This window comes from Montipora capricornis, chromosome 13 (assembly GCF_036669925.1).
Source record: "Montipora capricornis isolate CH-2021 chromosome 13, ASM3666992v2, whole genome shotgun sequence".
Lineage (NCBI taxonomy): Eukaryota > Metazoa > Cnidaria > Anthozoa > Scleractinia > Acroporidae > Montipora > Montipora capricornis.
Window position 1 is genome coordinate 15560036 of NC_090895.1, and position 19594 is coordinate 15579629.

A 19594-nucleotide genomic window follows, 5' to 3' on the forward strand; every position below is an offset into this window, starting at 1 on the left:
TTTTCTTTGTTTGTTACAGCTAATCTACCAGTCACGACAACAGCACTCTTAACGCCAGTTTTGCCCAAGACTCACATTATCCCACATGTCAATTTTAACATTCTTGAAGGTGTACCAGTACTAGTAGCTCTTTCTTAACCAGACACAGCTCTATGAGCTAGCTATGAAGAACATGAAAAACAAGACCAGGATAACTGAGTCCTTCATTTACAGATGCTGTCTTCCCTGTTGTCGCTTGCTTTTCACCTACAATATTACCTTTTTAATTCTCATACTTTGGTATAATTGACTTAATTTTAATAGAGCAAGTAAATTTATAAATTTCTGGTAGACTTAATACGGCAAGTAAATTCATAAATTTCTGGTAGACTTTTCAACAGACTTACACTGTAGTTGCAGATTTAACACATAGGGCCAGTTATTTAAACAAAGTCTAACTTAAGCCGCGGCTTAAGACAATTAGTGGACCTCCAAATCTATTTATAAGCGGTATATTTTAAGAAGATAAATTGCTGTCTAGTCTGGAATGCAAACCTTCTTGTTACCATCAGCAGCAGATAATATTTGGATATGATTGTTGGCAATATTGAAAATGGCTTAGAACACGGTTTTGTTGAACATTGTCTAAACTACGTTTTAATAATCGACCCATAGTGTTCAAGGCCTTTTTAAGACATTTGGACATCAAACTTTCAAGAAAAAAACACATTAACATACTGTAATTTTGGGTATTTCTACATAGACATAGGATGGTGTTCCAGTTGGAGTGCCTTGTTTCCAGTACATCAACCCGGTACACAGAGCCGCTTGGAATAACAGTACGATCAGGAATACGATCAAGAAAGTATTCATTGTCCTGAAACAGATTCAATGTTCTTGAAATGTCACAAGCAAATTCATGAACTGCAATTGAACTACATGTATGCCTTTCCAGGCGTCTATTTAACACAATCATTCCCTGTTGCCAATTGCATCTGTTCAGTAATAGATCACAGATGACATCAAAATGTGGTAAGAACAAAAAAATGGCACAGTAAGAGATCAGTGAATTTTCAAAAACAATTTAACAGTTGTAAACAGAACCCACAAAAAAAAGCTCAAGCTTGAAGATAGCCTGCCTAGCAAGTATTTCAATGCAATTTCAATATTTTGGCCACGCAAAAAATGGGACGAGAGCGCAGCCACAACTTCGAAAATCTTTTCCCTAGAAACACTTGCAGTGTAGGCTACATGATGAACAGGACTCTGAAATAGAAGCCGATGGGATTGCACCCTTCGTACTTGGACACAACTGACCTATCAAGTTATCTGGCAGCTAGTCAATGTACTGCTATTGGTTCTGCTTAGAGAAACTTTTTTTTTTAAAACATCACTGGTATACAACAATTTTGGACACTCTTTACAACAACATTACACATACTCAGATGTCAAAAACTTGGAAAATTGTACAGTGTACAAGTAAGTTTGCTCAAATTTTGCAGTGTTAGAATGCAGATGGAAGCCTGGCTACAGATCTTGAAACTTAAGGCAGCTGTAGATTCAAGAAAAAAGATTCCTTATTTCCACTGAAAATGATCCATACTTCTCTACAGTTGAAAACTTGTGAGCTCCCGGCTGTTGATTAAGAGCCATCTGAAAAACAAACCAAACAAACAAAGGATAAGACATCAGGAAGCTGAAAGAAGGGCAAATACACTGTAACTGCATGTTTATGTGGCAAAAACTATGGCTCTGCAAGCTGATCATCATGAGTGTTTACATTTTATTTACATGTATGAGACAATCATTTTTTTAGTCGTCCAGTATTAAAATTACAGGTGCTGATTGATAATCTCAAAAGTTGTTATTACAAGTGACAAAAAGATCCCCCCCCCCCCTCTCCCTGACAATTTATAGCACATGCACTTGAAATCATACATGTACATGTAATTAGCCCTTTGACTCCAAGGATAAAAGTTCCCGACAAACTCAGTTTCTGTGATTGTTTTAGGTAATCTCATCCCTGAAGGACATAATAAAGTACACTCAACCTTCATACACCCTAAAAAGTTTCACCTTAAGGGGTTAAGGGGAACTGTAAATTGCCAATGCTCCATATTGGCCTGAAACCAAAGCTTTTTTGTTACGGTTTAATTCTGGACAATAATCTGTGTTTCCACCTGTCAACCCTAAAAAGTCCAACTTTTTGAAAACAGTGCCTTTCCCACAGGCTCCACATTTAGAAGCGTTTTAAAAGACTCATAAATATTTCTGGGTGTTTAGGTGGACCATGGACATCAAAACACCAAGTATTCAAACGAGAATGCAGTGGTGTAGATAAAGAACATGATGTTGAAATTATTAAGCGTGTGACAATTATAGCTGGCGCTACATTTGAAATCCGAGATGATCCTGAAAATGACGTACTCTATCATTCTCCTCTTAGCAACCTCGACAAAAAATTCATGTATATATTCATGTATAGTAACTCTATTACATGTATCTTTGATAGAGAGTACAGTAGTTGTGTTGATGAGATTCTTCGAAATAAAGGGAGTGATTGTTTAAAAAAAGTGATTGTTAAAAATTTAATTTAAAACGAGACATATCTAATACAGTGAGTGAATGGTGTTGTTATCTGAGCTTTCAACAATGACACTAAAACTGTTTGAAAATTCTCAAGGAAGGTAATTGAGCCTTTTTGTAAATTATTAATTTTATGCAATGCTGGATAAGGAAGGGGGGGGGGGGGTGGGGTGTAATGAGATACATGTAACGTTCCTCACCTTGGTCTCTGCTCCAGTATATACAGCAACCCCTACACATAAACAAAAACAAAATGCCAACTTAATTGCCTACCAGACAATGTACTAGCTGAGCTAAAGACAAAAGGCTGATCAGGCATGATTGCATAACTCCATGACTCAGACTTGAAAAGTATGAAAATAAGGCTTCCTTTCTGTACTGTACATCACCTAATAACTGTAAACATGTAAAGCCCAATAATGCTCAATGCTATTCCTCATCAACAATCCCCTCCCATTAGACTACTGCGCAGGAGGTTAAGTACAGTGGTTTCAAGTTAGACCAGATCAAAACCTGGGGTCTTCTAATAGCAGATGAAAAATACTGCCTTCTTTGTAACTACATCATTCTTCCAGTTGTCAGACTTTCAAGTCCTTTCCAATAAGGACTATAAACTGTAGGCAATATGATATGCAACAACACCAAAATGTTGAACTGTATCCCTGTGAGATGTTAATGTTTGCGTAGGGTAGGGAACACAAAAATGACAAATTACACAAGTGGGCTCTTGTTAAACACAAATGACGATGGATGACCAACTGAAGATAATAATTCACGTACCAAAAGTATAGGAAGAATTTTTCAACCGTGCACCTCTCAAGAGTAGGTTCTGAGGACCTAAGGCTCTGTGGAAAGAAACATTAGTATGGCTCAATCAATACATCGATCTGCCTGTCTGCATGTCTGCCGATCAGTGGGTCTTGAAAACTTATTTATCAATCAATTCATCTACACCACCTTTTCTTGGTGCTAAATGAAAAAGTCTGGGTTTCTGGTAGCCAGAAGGCAGGCTTTCCTATATTAGTGGGGCAAGCCAGAAAGTGAAAGGGTACTTTTCTCCAAAAAGAAGCCTGCATGCAAGGTAGGCCTCTAAGGAAAGGGATGATTAACTGTCGAGTGTGTGATGTACTGTTTAACAATTGAGCAGAAGTGTTTCATCGGGGCAAAGCCGAGTGGTTTTAGACCGTGCAATCTAACACGAAATTCATGTTTATTGAAAGGTGTCAAAAACATCTCTGTGTCACAAAAAGCATGAACCTCTGGAGGGCAAAATGTGAGAGTGTTGTCACTCATGTGATCAGTTACAACCTTGTTTTTTAAATGAAACAAAAGAAAACATTTTCATGATAATAGAGCTCAATTCCTGGAGGATTATATAGTCAGGAACACTATAGCTCATGGCCGCCATTCCATTGTTTAGGAACACCAACATGGCTGTTTTGACATCACGTGAAGACACTCTATTAGCATACAAGAAAATCATGCCAGGCCTCAGTTCTTTATATAAAGAATTCTGATGAGGAGTGTTTTATTGGGTTTAAAGCTCATGCATGCAGCATTTTATCGATGTTTCAATAAGGTCATGAATTATTAATGAATTTTCGAAAACATTTAACTATAATATTATACTTGAATAACCTGAGACTTACTTTAGGACTGATTCACCTCCAGCTCCAGGAGTTACAAACATTCTTCCGGAAAAGCTGAGTAAAAAAATGAGAAACATGCCTTTTATTTAATTACTTGTTATTTATATTACTTTGTTTTGGCTCTACTTTACTGTACAAGAATGTTTGAGCCAAAAAGATGCCTATTACCGACTCTTGTTTGACTTCATAGGAAAGGACCTCAAATTGACGATGGCTTGAGAGATAAGTTGGGTCTCCTCATATCAGTGGTCTTACATTGCATCCATTGATACGTGTAACTGGTCCTGCAAGAATATCTTCATTTTCTGCTTGTCTAAAAAGCTGGCAGAGGTGCAAAATTTGCAAGCCAGATTATGTGATTAGAAAGGCCAATTATGGGATAAATAATGTAAATTATGTGATATTTTTTCTGAGCAGTTTTAAGCTTGTTTTATAAGGTTTCAGGATAAGAAAAACACTTTTTTGCTGCCTTTAAGACATTTTGAACACAAGGGAACAGTTGTAATTAATACATCTTGCAATTTGATCGACAGTAGTTGGGATAAATAAAAAAAATGAGGTCTTCTGCACTATCGGTGCACCACGTTAAAAGTTGAAAGGACACAGCTAACATGCCAAATGAATGATCAATAATTATTGATATTCCTGCATCCCACGACTAACTTCTTACGCTTTGTTTTTGTGTGCAGTATTATACCGGGGTATTTCTGAACAGATTGGCTAATCTGAACAAAGGGGTCTTTCTGCATGTACCAGAAAGCATTGTATTTTTGGTCACTTGGGACTAGTCTTTATTTGGAGTTGTTTTTGTTTTCTGTCTTTTGTTTCTTTTGTTTTAAATAATCTGTGCTCCGGTACCTGCAGAAGGAACCGAACAAAGGTCGTGTTTGTGCAACCCACTCTCTTCCTTGAATTAACACTTATCGTTAATTCTTAATTTGCTCTGAATTTACTATTATCGTTAATTCAGCAGACTCTTCAGTATCACTCATACATGTATTATCCTATGCACTGTCATTGTCTGATTCCTGGTCGGGTAAGAAGAAGGCCTCCTTTGCTAGGGACACCTCTGCAGTCAATGAGTCATAAGGAGAATCACATTGGGTCCCTTGGTCCACCAAAACTGGTTTCTGGGTAGCTGTTGAAGTGGCGTCTTTGTTGATTGAGATGGGGGGCCTCTGCAGTCTACGATTTGTCTTTTGGAGCCAGTTAGTAACTGCTGTCTTGATTACTGCTTTGGTTTTCAGAGTTGCAACAGGTGGGCCATTTATAGATACCTTAAGTTACGTATTTAGCATGTCATTTTTTCAGTCTGTTTCTGAGTCGTGTCTTGATTTGTTTAACGGCACTAGCACCCCTTTCTGGCCATGCATTTGTGATCGGTGCAGAAAGTGCAATTTCGGCAAGCTCAACAATAAGTGGATAGAAAAATCCATATTCAGATTTCATTTTCATCACTGTCTGCAAAGCCCATTCCAATGGCGTTGAAGAGCTCTTTCCATTATTTTCTTTTCTCACGTTGTGGTTTTTTCACTCTCATGGGATTGCTCATTTGCAGGTGGAGGGAGGACACCTTTCCATGAGTACAGGTCGAACTTGAATTTCTCCCATTCAGCTTCAAGTAGGGCTTTCCCGACTTCTTTCTCTCCAGGCTCCTCTTCCTGAAAAAAGTGATTGGCTACGGTCATTATCTCTTTCTTGCCATATTCCTTCAATTCAGGTGAGCTGGGCTTTGGCAAAGCTACAGGACTGAAGATGGAGAATGAGGTCAGGACTGGCAAGGAATAATTGAAGCGACTGGTTATGTTCTTCTTCAGTTCAGATACATGTATGTACGCAGAAAGAAGATTGCCAAGACTTTGCTTGTCAATGTCTGAGAGTTCCAAGTCTAGGCTTCCTAATCTTCCGTCTTGTTTGATGTCCTCTTCAAGCTGCTTAAGAAGTGACTCTTCACCCTTAATCTCTTCAAGGCTTCCTTGAGTGTGTTCAATTGCTGATCCAACATGAGAGACGTTTAGGGCTCCAGCCTGGAATGACTTGCTTAATGCGGAAAGCCTAGGCAAAACCACCTTGAGCATGTAAATAGTTCCCATGGATTTAACTGTTTTCATCTTCATTAGCAAGCCCGGGGCAAGGGAACTTTCTCTAGCTCTTGAAATGTGTGAAGCAAAGCAATGTATGTCTCAAAGACACTGTTGACACTCTGTTCCAAAGACAACCAACGGGCAGGGAAAGCCTTCCTAATTTTTTTCGACACACTTTTTTTAGGCTTGTCTATCAAGGCTAAGATTTGAGGTTCTGTTTGAACCTGGTGCGTTTTGGGGAGTTCTCAAAGAATTTCCATGTTTCCTTCAAAATAGTTTCCACTTCCTTTATGTACTTAATGCTGTCTCCGGTGTCTGCACATGCAAGAGCCAACCTGTGACAGATACAGTGGAAGTTTAGCATCACCTTGTTGACTCTTCTTAACCGTGCTGCAACGCCATTGTGTTGCCAAGTCATTACACTTGCGCCATCACTTACAAATGACTTTAGATTTCTGATTTATAAGTCGCATTCTTTCAGGACATCCAATATTTCACCAGTGATGACCTCAGCAGTCACACCTCGGGGGTTCAGCCTCACCTACTTCTGGGTTAACATATTTCATGAAGATAATCAACTGTTGCAAAACAGTCACATCAGCAGCTTCATCTGTGAGGATTCCTAAAATCTTGGCTCGTCTAATTCTCTAAGGATGATTTCTTGCTTGCTCTCCCAGAGAGTGATAAATACATGTATTTCACGCACAGATGGTCTGGATCTATGCTGAAAGCTCGCTCACTCCAAGATTTTCGAGATTACGAAGGGAAATCAACTTCTGATTTGGAATTTCTTCCTTGGTCAAGAAATAAATAGCAGTAAAGGTCTTCTCTAACATGCTTTCGTTCACTTGTCTTTGAAATGTTGAGATCCGTAGAAACATTTCAAGCTTTATGCCTTCTTTGTGTTGGCTCGTTGAAAGATGATCTCATACTGCTTCACGGTGTAATCGTATAGATGGTGTTACATTCCAGACATCGGACTTGCTGCGACTGCCTTTAAGATTGTGTTTACAACAGAGCAGACAGAACATTCCCTTGTTTTCTTCGTACACCAGCCACCATAACCCAGAGGTTTTATCAAAACTAACATCCTTGGTAGTGAACCAGCTGTGGGAGAATTTCCCCTTTCCTGCTTGCAGCATGTCCTTTGGCCAGATCGACCAACAATCACTTAATTTACACAAAATAGTAGATGTGCAACAATGAGCAACTGTTGAAGGTGGCGGCATTTTCTTCTTTACCTTGCACACCTGTGATAGAAGGTGACACTGTTGTCTGCTCTGGCTCTTGATGTGGATGTGAAGATTGTTCAGGAGCAGATGTAGAAGTGGTTGTGCACGTGCTCTCGATGTTTTGTCTCGATTCTGTCGTGGAACTGATGGACAGTGTCGGCTGGTTCTCTAGAACTTGTGTTACTCTCGGCCGGTTAAAAAAATTTCCTTATTCTAGTGACCTCGGAATCACTTTTCTTTGCTCTCTTCCCCGACATATGAAGCGGATTATTTTTGTCAAGTTCCACCAAGAATTCACGATTTGGCATTCATTAATTTGTATACATGAAGTAAACTACCACTGACACAATGGGTAGAGTCTGCAAATGGATACTCAATGCGATCATTCGAACTCAACAAAATGGGGTGTTTACGTTCATATCAGTTGAAGTGAAGGAGAAACGAAGCTGTTAGTAGATAAAATTGCTGAAATTCCTCTGGAAACATTAAGGAGAGAGAGAGTAAGTCCTTTTTGACTCGCTTTTAAAGCCAGAAAAATCACGCTCACAGTCGGGTAATTTTCCTTGCTCCCGGCTATAACATGTATCTACATCCCTGTGTTTGTATGCATAAATAAAATGTTGTTATATAATTGTTGTTGTTGTTGTTGTTGTTGTGCTATTGATTAAATTAACCCCTGCAGCTAGGATGCCCCCAGTTGACGAGTAAAATCTGTTGGTGTTAGTCTCACTCCCAGGAGTCAATGGGTTAATGCTTTTCAAAGATTCTAATTTCTTTGTTTTACCTGTACAGATCCTCCTGAGGATGCTGACACTCAATGTATGCAGACAATTGTGAGAGTTGTTGGGGTGTTTGCAATGCTGCTGTATTAGACAAGGCACTGCGTACCTAGAGAAAAAATAAGAAACAACAGAAGAGCTGTTTCTTGTTCCTGCTTGGGAGATTAAACATTCTTTCAGATCTTACCAAACCACAACAACAACAAACACATTCAAAATAAAGCCAATTGATCGAATATAAGTCAATATTATTGCAATCAGAGGTGGGCACATAAGACAGAAATTATATAGTTAACGGTGAAGTCACTTTTTCTTTGGTAGTTCAAACAAATCTGAGGCTGGTTTCAATGGAAGCTGATGCACCCTTTTAATACCGTCCACCCTCTCTTGGTGCTCCATTTTAAAGGTAGTTGAAGCTACAGCTACACTGATCAGAAGAAAGTTGAAACAGAATGATGTTGAGACCACCGAAGATCGACCTGGGAACCTCTTGCTCCAAAAGCCATGCACTAACCAAATGAGCTAAGCCTGCTCTGCAGGAAAATAGGCCACTGACGGTGCCCTTATCTTGATACAAAACTCACTGCTTTTATCATGTAAATTGTGTTGTTGTAATGCTAATTAGTGTTGATTAACATGAGAAAAGCAATAAGGTTTGTATCAAAACAGAGTCACCAGCAACCTCGCTTCCATTCTTAGGCTTTTGTTCAACAAGTTGGATGTACACAATGTAAATAATGAGTTAAAACTCTGTGCAGCTGTAATAGGCCATTTCCAAGTACATGCCGGCCTCCTCTTACAATTGCAATGTAATAGCGAGTCTAAGTGCGAAGTCTAAATTAATTTACAGTCAACTCTCTCTTAATTAATTAACAGACACCTCTATAAGACGGACACCTGGTGCTGGTCCCAGCCGTTTCTTAGTCATTTTACTATAACCAAACTCTCTATAAGACGGACACCTCCATGCAGACACAGACACTTGTGAGGTGCTGAATGTGACCGCAAATTACGATTTAGGGAAGAAAAATTCTTGTACGTGACTCTTTTTAACACCAGACGTTTAATTGACAGCTCTTATCTTGTCGCTGGAGTACATACAGTACAAGTTTAAATTAAATCAGTCATTGTCCCATTCAAAAAATAACTTGGAGGTGACAACCGAATTGTATTGTAATCTAAAACAGGTAGGTTTCGTTCAAGCAAATAACTTAAAACAAACTTTAAACAGACGTGTATTCACTGTGCACAGGTTCAGCATTATTATCTTAAATTTCCTGGGATGATCCTACGTCAACTCTCTATAAGCCAGACACCTCTCTAAGACGGACAGCTGAGGCTGGTCCCGATGGTGTCCATCTTAGAGAGAGTTGACTGTACATTCATATTTAAAGTAGAACTAGTTATCATCACAAAAACTTCACACTTAAGAAGGGGAGGCACACATGAACCCGGCAATGGCCCTATTCAACTACCTTCTCTGCAGACATCATCCCCAGTGTAGTGTTCAGCTAAAGAGACATTTTGTGATTACTACATATGGTGAAGGTTGTGTGGGTCAGGGAACATTGCGTGTTTGTGTGAAATATAATGTGTTTGATTAATTAAACTGTGTCGAATCTGTATGCATCTCGGCCATCACCACAAATGCTAACCCTTGATAAAGTTGATGAAAATAGTGCTTATAGAAATGTTTGAAAAGGGAGTGGTGAGCCTTAAAGTCATGGTGTCACGATAACTTACACAAACATATTAATTTATTTTAAACTTACCTTTAAGTTTGTTTCGCCATCCAGGTTTGCAGTTGTGATGTAGCATGTTCCATCTGGATCCTCACACGACATAACCACAAGGTCACAAGGAATTTCTTCATTCTCAGAAACTTGTACGATGTCACCAACCTACACAACATCAAACTTATGCACTTACACTTGTACATGCAAATATGTATTTACCACTTGATAACTTACGTATGGCACTGTAACAATTACAGGGGAGCTTATTAAACTTCAGGCTTGTTGATCTGAGTTCAGACTCCTTCAGCCAATTTTAAAAGATTGAGATTCACAACACCTTTAATAAGCTCTTTGTACATTGTCGTAACATTGAGAAATATATCCTGTGGAAGAAAGATCTCCTGACATCTTTTCCATGTTAAGGAAGTTTGGTCAGATTTTCAGACATGAATAATCTAGTATAACATTTCAGCAACACTTGCAAATTTGAACAAATTTCTGGTGGTCGCTAAACATGCAAAATACAGACGTAGTCAGCAGTTTTCTAGTTGGTGAAATTTGCAAGATTTTATAATGCATCGGAAAGAATGTACATGTTAGAAAATTTAATGATCACACTAAAATTATGGGCCTGCAGCCCTGTCATACCAAATTAGACCTTTTAATTACACATTTGAGACAAAGAAAAGGGTTTGAATAAATTTATTGACATGAATGTTGAAGACGTTTCCATACACTACTAAATTGTCTCAAATCACACTATTTTGACAAGAAGGGGGGATACCACACTTAATACTGTATGAGTGTATCATGCTGTACTGGCTCTCTTCAATAGACTACATGTAAGTCCAGTTTTATTATTTAAAGACAGTTTTGATCAACACTAAGAATACAAACGAAACAAAGACAGGTGTATACAGTACATGTATAAACACTACAATAATATTGTGGCAGGAAACTAGATCCATTAAAGGGGCTTTGTGGCTTCTTGCTTTCAATGTGCCGTTCATTCAGCTGACCTTTGCGGATCATTTATTGCTTCTGTTTTCAAGCAAATCTTTGTGGATTCTTGCATTGCTCATCTTCGTCTCAGCATTCATTTTTCCAAGAACAGCGCCAGTAATCATGTCAACAACAGCCAGGTTGAGGCTTTTGATGCTTTGCTTTATTTTCTTGGCATCCTTACGTCATTCCCTGATGCAAGTGTGGCATCCACGAGTTTGGCAGGCCCTGTAGCCATCTATTCATCTCAAACTTTGCTGCAACAGCCATTTCCTGCCTTTCTGGCATCCTTGATTACTGTGGCCAATCAAGTGCTCACAGCTGAGCAAGCTTCCATGCAGTCGAGTTCAAGTGTGTCCATTACGGCCACGTTGGAGGCATTCCTTCCTTGCAGTCGTCTGAGCATCTCTGTTCCCAAGCTAAGGCTTTAGCAGCTTCACTCCCGCCTGATCTCCTCATGGATTTGACGTCTCCACCTAAAGCCAGCAGTGTCTCTCTTTTCTAAGGCAGGGCCTCACTCCCTCCACCCGTCATTTGTATGCCTCCGTCCAAGGACAGTTTATTTCCCTTTGCCGTCAGCTTGGAAAATTGCACCCCTCTGGCTCTCTCTGCCCAGCTGACGAGTGGACACTCTGTCTCCTCACAACTTTTTAGGCCTATTGATCTAGCGTTCATCTATTACACTAAAATCTACTTGTCCATCTGGCATTCGAGCACTTCACATTGACCAGGGATTTCCAGATCCACTGGCTAGTTGTCTTCGTCTCCAGTGAATCATGCAGGGTATTAAACGCTGCCAGGGCTCTTCACCTTCCAGTCATCTTCCAATTACAGATGACTTCATGCCGGTTATTTGGCAGATGCTGGATTTGTGCTTCCCCAATCATTGTATGTTTTGGGTGGCCTTTACACTAAGGTTCTTTGGCTTTTTGTTGACTTCGGTGTTTAAACTACCCAACTTGGCTGGCCAGCTTCTTTTCGTCTTTCCATTTGGGTGTCAAGGATGTGTGACCTTTCACGCGCCAACATACACTTACGGTTTTAAACGGATAAAAATCAACAGGTAGCCAACAGATTTTCTAACAAGTTCAATGCCTTTCTCAACACTTCCAACAGGTGCACAAAAAAATCCCAACAGTTTGCGACACTTTCAATGAGTAGAAAAACCACTGTATTAATGGTTCAAGTTGATAGACAATGCTTTTCAATACTCTAGACACTTTGAAGTTGCTTTTCGAGTACAGAGCCATTTTAGAAAAGGCCATAATTAATGGCAGAAATGTCTAAATAGCACTGCACTGTTAGAAATGAGTGAAACAAAATGGATGTGGCAATCATCACATTATGCCATCGATTTGTACTTCAAAATATTTTAATTTCTGCTTTGACACAAAATTAACTAATTTGTAAATGTGTCAAAGTTGATAACAACTGAATGTGTCCATCGAAATAAGGTTTAAGCTTTATTAATAGTTTTGTCTCTGTTGCTTTTTGCGATGGAAATCATTGAAAGGACTTTACAAACTTAACTCGCAAGACTAAGCTGACCTATACTTTACTCTTGAGCACAGAGAAAAGCAGTAAAACCCTTGTTCACCAAATCAGCTTTGGCAATTAAACTAAGCAATGATTTTTACCTTCAGCAAATTGTTACATTACATTTGATGGTTCACCACCATCGACTGTAAATTGCCTGTGAAGTCAGTATCCACTATTTTTGCAACTTGTTGTCTGATTGATTGCAATAATTTTGCCACCCCGGATTTGAATCCTGTAGAAAAATTTTTCAACATAGAAAAGCAGGAACTAAAAACCATCGACTGTATGTATCTTAATAAAATGCAAACAGGACATCTTTTAGAGTTTATAGTTCATACAAAAAATAAATGTATCATGATAATCCATCACTAATTTTTTATTAGTGATTGAACTAAAGATTTGAAGTGATGAGCGGACAAAGCTATCTTACCTGCTTTGAAAACTGCAAAGAGAGTTCACTACAACAAAATAATATTGGGTTCCAGATGGAATGAATTCACAACAACTTTTTCCAACGAGTCCAACGTCTTAGGTCAACACTTTTTTTAACGTCTCCAACAGATAAAAGGAATTATTCTGACAGCATTTTCCAACAGCCTTTTTCAACACCTCCAACAAGCAATGACAAAAACACAACAGTTTTTCCAATACTTCCTCGGCGTTTTCGTGAGAGCTTTCAACAGGTTGTCAACAGCTATCCAATGGCTTTGGCCTTTTAACACAATCAATCTTTGATGACCTACCTTGCTGCAGGGGCCCCAGGTCCATTGTTATTTCTTCAGCATGGACAGCCTCTCTCATGGACGATTCTCACTGATGGGCTTTCGAAGATCACGACCTCTGCCAACATACTTGGAAATTTCTCAAGCCACAGCTTCCGCATTGGTGCCTCTACTGTTGCAGCACATAATGGCGTGCCAGACCATTAATTTTGAATCAAGCCTTGGGCTGCTGGTCCAGCAATGTATATCAGCCATACATTAGGACCCAAGAAGAGTCCTTAGCTGTGCTCTCACACACCCTAGCACAGATGACTTTCCTAATCTCGTTGATCCTGATTGACCAGAGTGCCCTGAGGAGAAACCTCTTGCGTGATGCGGGAGCAGGCATCGGTTTAGCAAGTTCCGCCACTGGCTTTTCAGGTATGTTTTCCTTCTGGTTTTGATTACTTGTTACCATGCCGGTGCTTGGGGTTTGCGTGAGAGAGATCGGAGGTCCCAGGCCACCCTGTTTCCTGGACCTTTCGTTCTCCCAGTACTGGGAGAACTGTGTATGTTCACAGGAAAACATACTTTAACGCTTATCCATTAAACGGCTAAAAACTAACGGATAACTAACGGATAGTTAACGTTTGTGCTAACGTTCTAACGGGTAGCAGGTTTTTCCTTTTCCTAATGGCTCGTTACAATGTTCTAACGTTTTGCCCTAACGGTCTAACGGCTTAGTAATCCTGCTTAACGGATCATGAAAACGATCGGCAACCATTTTAACAGCTGAGAAAAAAATCATAACCGTAAAAGTGCCTAATAACGCTTGCGTCTGATCTGCTTGAGCGTTAGCAATTAGCGCCATGCATAGTGTACAGCCAATTACATTCATAGCCATAAGATGGAAACACTACTCAAAACAAGCGCAAAATTCGTCGATACACGGGCCCGCTAAATAAAGTCCAATGTTAGTAAGATGCTGGCACACAAAAAAGCCGAATCATGACAAGTAAGTTTTGCATCGACATGAATTCACTTCGTAGCACAATGCATTGGAACATGACAATTAGCTAACGTCTTGCAATACACAGATTTCTTTACTTACGACCGTTGCCGGGCCATTCTAAAGGATGGCAAACAGGAGAAATAACAGTTTAACGGTTGCTAATTTTTTTCTAACGGCTCTGCAGTGTTAGGCTTTCCGGCCTAACGGTATAATGCTAATGGCCAACGGATACAGGCTAATGGCTAATGCATGCTTTCACTCTCCCCTCAAATGTTTGGACTTTTACTGCTAACGGTTAGGTGAACGCCTCTAACGTTTACGAGAAAAATTTGTAACAGTAATAACTAACAGATGGTTAACGGTTTCACCCGTCTAACGGATAATCGTTAAAGTATGTTTTCCCGTGAAAAGTCACAACTGTATTTTGGGTGGTTCCTGTTTCCAGGGTTGCCATGGAAATCTGCTCTCTGCATATTACAGCTGGCACCTCACAAACCTTTAAGGCACCAGTTCTCAGGCTCATCCGTTAGTGATGAGTTCAACCACTGCTTGGGAGAAGGGATGTGACAGTGGTGAGAGCACTCGCCTCCCACCAATGTGGCCCAGGTTCAATTTCCAGACTTGGCGTCACATGTTGGTTGTGTTTGTTCGCTATTTACTCTGATCAGAGAGGTTTTTTTCCTGGTACTCTAGTTTTTACCTTTCCTCAAACACCAACCTACAATGTTGTATAATTTCAATTGATACAATATGCATTGATTTGATGTGATTTTCTGTACAAACTTAAGCACTGTCTTGAAACTTAAAGTTTATTATTATTTTTTATTATCATTGTCCTAATGTGGCTAAATCAAAAGTGGAATAATCATTACATTGTGGATGTAATCCACTCAAGTTCATGTATCATCAAAAATGTATTAATTTTAGTACCTTGACATTCTTGGATGGAACATCTTGGATGCGTCCTTCTCTTATCACCTTTGTAGGTCGATTGTTGACTTCTCTGTCTGCCTTGTGCCTGAGCCAATCCTCATATCCCTATAGACACGAAGACCAATTAATTCACATTTTAAAAACTATAATATATTAGTATAAAGCCAAGAAGAAAATTAAAGGAGCTACTGTATGTCAGGCAAAATTATGTAGTTTCATGACACCCACTATGCCTAAAAAGAAGAAATTAAACCTGTTGAAACACATAAAAGGAATACAAAGGAAATAGAGGCATGGACAGACCCAAAGGGACATGATTGATCATGAAATGGATTGCATTTGGGTAATTTTGAAAAAAATCTTGTCATGAAAAAAGTCTACTCAATGTTTTTCAATTAAGTTTATGGCAAATGGCCTCGATAAAGGCTGTTGTTGTACAGAATCATCTTGTTTGTGATGTATCTGTAAGGATAATTTTATCAGTAAACGAATTTTAGAGCACACCGAGGTCAGCCATTGTTTTTTAAGTTGACCTGTGACTGACCTGGTAAATTTCACGCGAAAAACCGACATTGCATGAATCTGATGAAGTGGTGAGCGCGATATTTACTTTGGAATTCACCAGTTTGGCAATGAATTTTTCTTGAATCACATGATTTTTAAAAGAAAACAAGCACACTATCAGCAAGTGAATGGAAAAGGCAAAAACCAATTTCAGAGCCAACTGTCAATAGCCAGCGAATAGGAATCACGCTAAAATTAGAAACCATCAGGAATCTTTGTCAGTTCAAGGTCAAAAAAGAGTTTTACTGAATTGTTCTTTATACCACTTTATCTCCAAAAACGAGATCATTCACATTTTGATGTATTTCATTGAAATACACCAGCTCATTGGCTTGATTGGAACAAGAATCGGCAAGATACGGCAATGCAACCAAGAAAGGACAATGAAACTTCAAACAAGATCCGCTCCAACAAATTACCTTTAGGCGTTTTAAACAAACTACTGAGAACACAAGCTAAGGTTATTTCTCCCTAATTTTACGAGAAGTCATTGCGATTACGTGTTTATAACATAAGGGCACAATTTTTTTGTTAATATTGAGGCACCTAAACAAAGGAAAAAACGATTAAACCACTTTTTAAAAATATACACCTGTAAAAACAACAAATGCTTTAGTGCCCAAGGAAAGAATTTGTGGAGTAACTTCTTCCACCAAGTTTGAGCTATTACTGGCATTCTGTTTTGTCATAGTTGTTCTCTTTCGCTCTCCTTTCGTTTCTCTTGTAGTCGTCATACAATCATGTAGGTCCTTCAGGTATCATGCAACCTTATTAATAAGCTTCTAAAGATATTCCAAAAGTTGCAATACAGAGAAAAAAGCAGCTCTAAACAAATTTAAAATAAATATCCCTCTGATGCTTGACTTGAATAACTGCATACCCACCAGTGTGGACCACAGCTATCATGATATAATCATGGAGGGTTTTACACTGAATTCCTTGTATAGACAAGTCATTGATAACATCAACTTTTTGCAATTTGCTCTACTGGGAAAATCAATGACACATGCCTTAATTTACATCTTACACATGGGCACCGGCAGCCAGCCTAAAGGCTGGGGTGGGCCACACTTGCCTACCACAAACAGAAAGGTGCAACCCCTGACCTTGGGCTGCGCAAGCACTGCTTTCAGAATGATGGGAAGCCTGATGAGTGGCTTGGGGTGAGGGCGGGGACTTGGAATGTAGGGAGTATGAGCGGGAGAGGTACAGAGGTGTGTGAGGAACTGAGGAAGAGGAGGATGGATGTGTGTTGTCTGCAGGAAGTGAGGTGGAGAGGACAAGGAGCGCGGTTTATAGGTGTGAAAGGTAGGAGATATAAGTTGTGGTGGTCTGGGGATAGTGATGGTACTAGAGGTGTGGGAGTTTTGGTGAAGGAGGAGCTGTGTGAGAAGGTTGTGGAGGTGCGAAGGAGGAGCGACAGAGTGATGACCGTAGTGATGGCACTTGAGGAAGAGGGGGAGAGAGAATTATATGAGTGTATATGGTCCGCAAAGTGGCAGAACGGGTGCAGAGAAAGAGTGTTTTTATGATAATTTGAGGAGTGAGTGGGATCTACACAACATGGGTGAACCTAGTATTACATGCAGGTATGGGTGACTTTAATGTACATGTTGGGAAACGGATTGAGGGTGTGCATGGAGGACTGAAATGGAATTGGGGAGAGAAATGTGGAAGGAAAGATGTTGTTAAAGTTTTGTGATGAAAAGGAGTAATTGTGTGTGGCAAACACATGGATCAGAAAGGGGAGAAGAGGAAAGTGGCATACAGTGCAGAAGGAAATGAGACAGAGACTGACTTTGTGCTGGTGGGAAAGGGAAATAGACAGTATCTGAGAGATGATCCCAGGTGAGCTTCAGCACAGGTTGGTGGTCACGGATCTGGTTAAGAAGGCAAAGAAGGCGGCGAGAAAGAAAGCAATAGACCTTTTTCGCTTGTACATTTTCTTTTCCCAATACAGATCATGTGATAATACTCAGGAGGTTTGGTCCTTTGTTTTGTTCATTAAACTGAGTGCATGCAAGCGTGAATATGCCTACATGCACTCTTTTTAATGAACAAAACAAAGGACCAAGCCTCCTGAGTATTATCACATGATCTGTATTGGGAAAACAAAATGTACAAGCGAAAAAGGTCTATTGAAAGAAGGAAGGTTTGGAAGCTTAAGGAAGACGATACAAGGGCAAGATTTGAAAGAAGAGTGGGAGAGATGGTAAGCATTGATGCACCGGACTTGTAGAAATGTTTCAAGGAAGGGGTGTTAAAGGCATGTGATGAAGTATGTGGGAAGAAGAAAGGGAGGAGAGATCAAGGGGACACATGGTGGTGGAACGAGGAAGTGAAGGAAGCGATAGCAAGAAAGAAGGATGCGCATAAGGAAAGGTCTAAAAGTGGGACTGAGGCAAACAAGGCCAGATACAAGAACATGAAGAATCAGGCAAAGAAGGTGGTTGCAAAAGCAATGAAGGAGGCGGCTGAGAAGGAGCTGAGAGGGCTGAGTGAGTATCCAAACAAGGTGTTTAAGCTTCTGAAGTCAATGCAAAAGGATGGAAAAGATGTTGAGGGAGGAAGGTGCATGAGGGGAAGCGACGGTAGAGCTGAGTTTCAGTGAGAAAGATAGAGGGAAAGTCTGGGAAGAGCACATGAATGAAGAGAATGAGTGGGATCAGAATGTGGAAGCAGACTTGGTGGGAAGGCCAGTTCAGAGGGTTAGTCGGGAAGAAGTGGTGAAGGTGATGGAGGAAATGAAAGCGGGAAAGGCTGCTGGACCCTCGGAGGTAAGTGTTGAAATGATAGCAGCGAGTGGGGAGATCGCGATTGGTGTGATGGTGGAGCTGCGTCAGGGTGTGTTGGATGAGAGGGGAATGCCGGATGAGTGGGCGCTGAGTGTTGTGGTACCGATTTTCAAGGGGAAAGGGGATGCAATGAGTTGTGGGGCATATAGGGGAGTAACGTTGCTGAAGCATGCAATGAAGATTGTAGAAAAGGTGCTAGAGAGGAGATTGCAGCGTATGGTGAAAGTGGACGAGATGCAGTTCGGTTTTATGCCAGGCAAAGGAATGATAGATGCAGTGTTCACAAGAGGAGTACTTAGACAAGGAGAAGTAGTTGTATATGTGCTTCGTTGATCTGGAGAAGGCATTTGACAGTGTCCCAAGAATGGTATTGGAGTGGGCAATAAGGAAGAGAGCAGTGATGAGTTTGTATAAACGTGCAAAAGTTGTCCGAGGAGTTTGAGGTGAAAGTTGGTGTGCACCATGGATCCGTGATGTCCCCGTTGGTTTTTGCGATTGTGGTTGGCATGGTTACAGAGAGTGTGAGAAATGGTTTGATGAAGGTAAAGGTAAAGGTACACGTTATTTAACGTCGGAAGTTCCTTTACTCTCAAGAGAGTATTCTCCCAGAAAGCCAACAGTGCGCTCATTTTACCCCCCTCTTTCCATCAGTGCTCCGTTTTAAGGGTATTTAAAGCTACTTAGGCTACACTGAAAGGAAAGAAGTCGAAACAAGGATGTGACATCCAGGGATCGAACTCGGGACCTTGTGCACCAAGGCCGCACACTAGCCTTCTGTGCCACCCTTCGTTCGAAAAAGTACAATGAATGAGATGTTGTATGCAGATGACTTGGTTTTGATGAGTGAGATGATGGAGGGACTGAGGGAGAAGGTCTGATTTGGAAGGAGGCATTCGAGAGCAAGGAGCTGAAGGTGAACCTCGGGAAGACAAGAGTGGTAGTGAGTGGGGCAGAAGGTGAAGTGTCTGTAAGGTAGATCCATGTGGTATTTGTGGGAGTGAGT

General features: G+C 40.2%; 1 protein-coding gene across 1 annotated transcript in view; it reads right to left on the reverse strand.

The window, feature by feature from the left end:
• Nucleotides 1-19594, reverse strand: part of LOC138029094 (phospholipid-transporting ATPase IF-like) — a 73245-nt gene that overhangs the window by 39262 nt on the left and 14389 nt on the right. Inside the window, 8 exon segments of the mRNA XM_068876775.1 lie at nucleotides 718-856; nucleotides 1583-1632; nucleotides 2766-2797; nucleotides 3346-3410; nucleotides 4215-4268; nucleotides 8315-8418; nucleotides 10082-10210; nucleotides 15230-15337. Coding sequence (XP_068732876.1) covers nucleotides 718-856; nucleotides 1583-1632; nucleotides 2766-2797; nucleotides 3346-3410; nucleotides 4215-4268; nucleotides 8315-8418; nucleotides 10082-10210; nucleotides 15230-15337 — 681 coding nt within the window.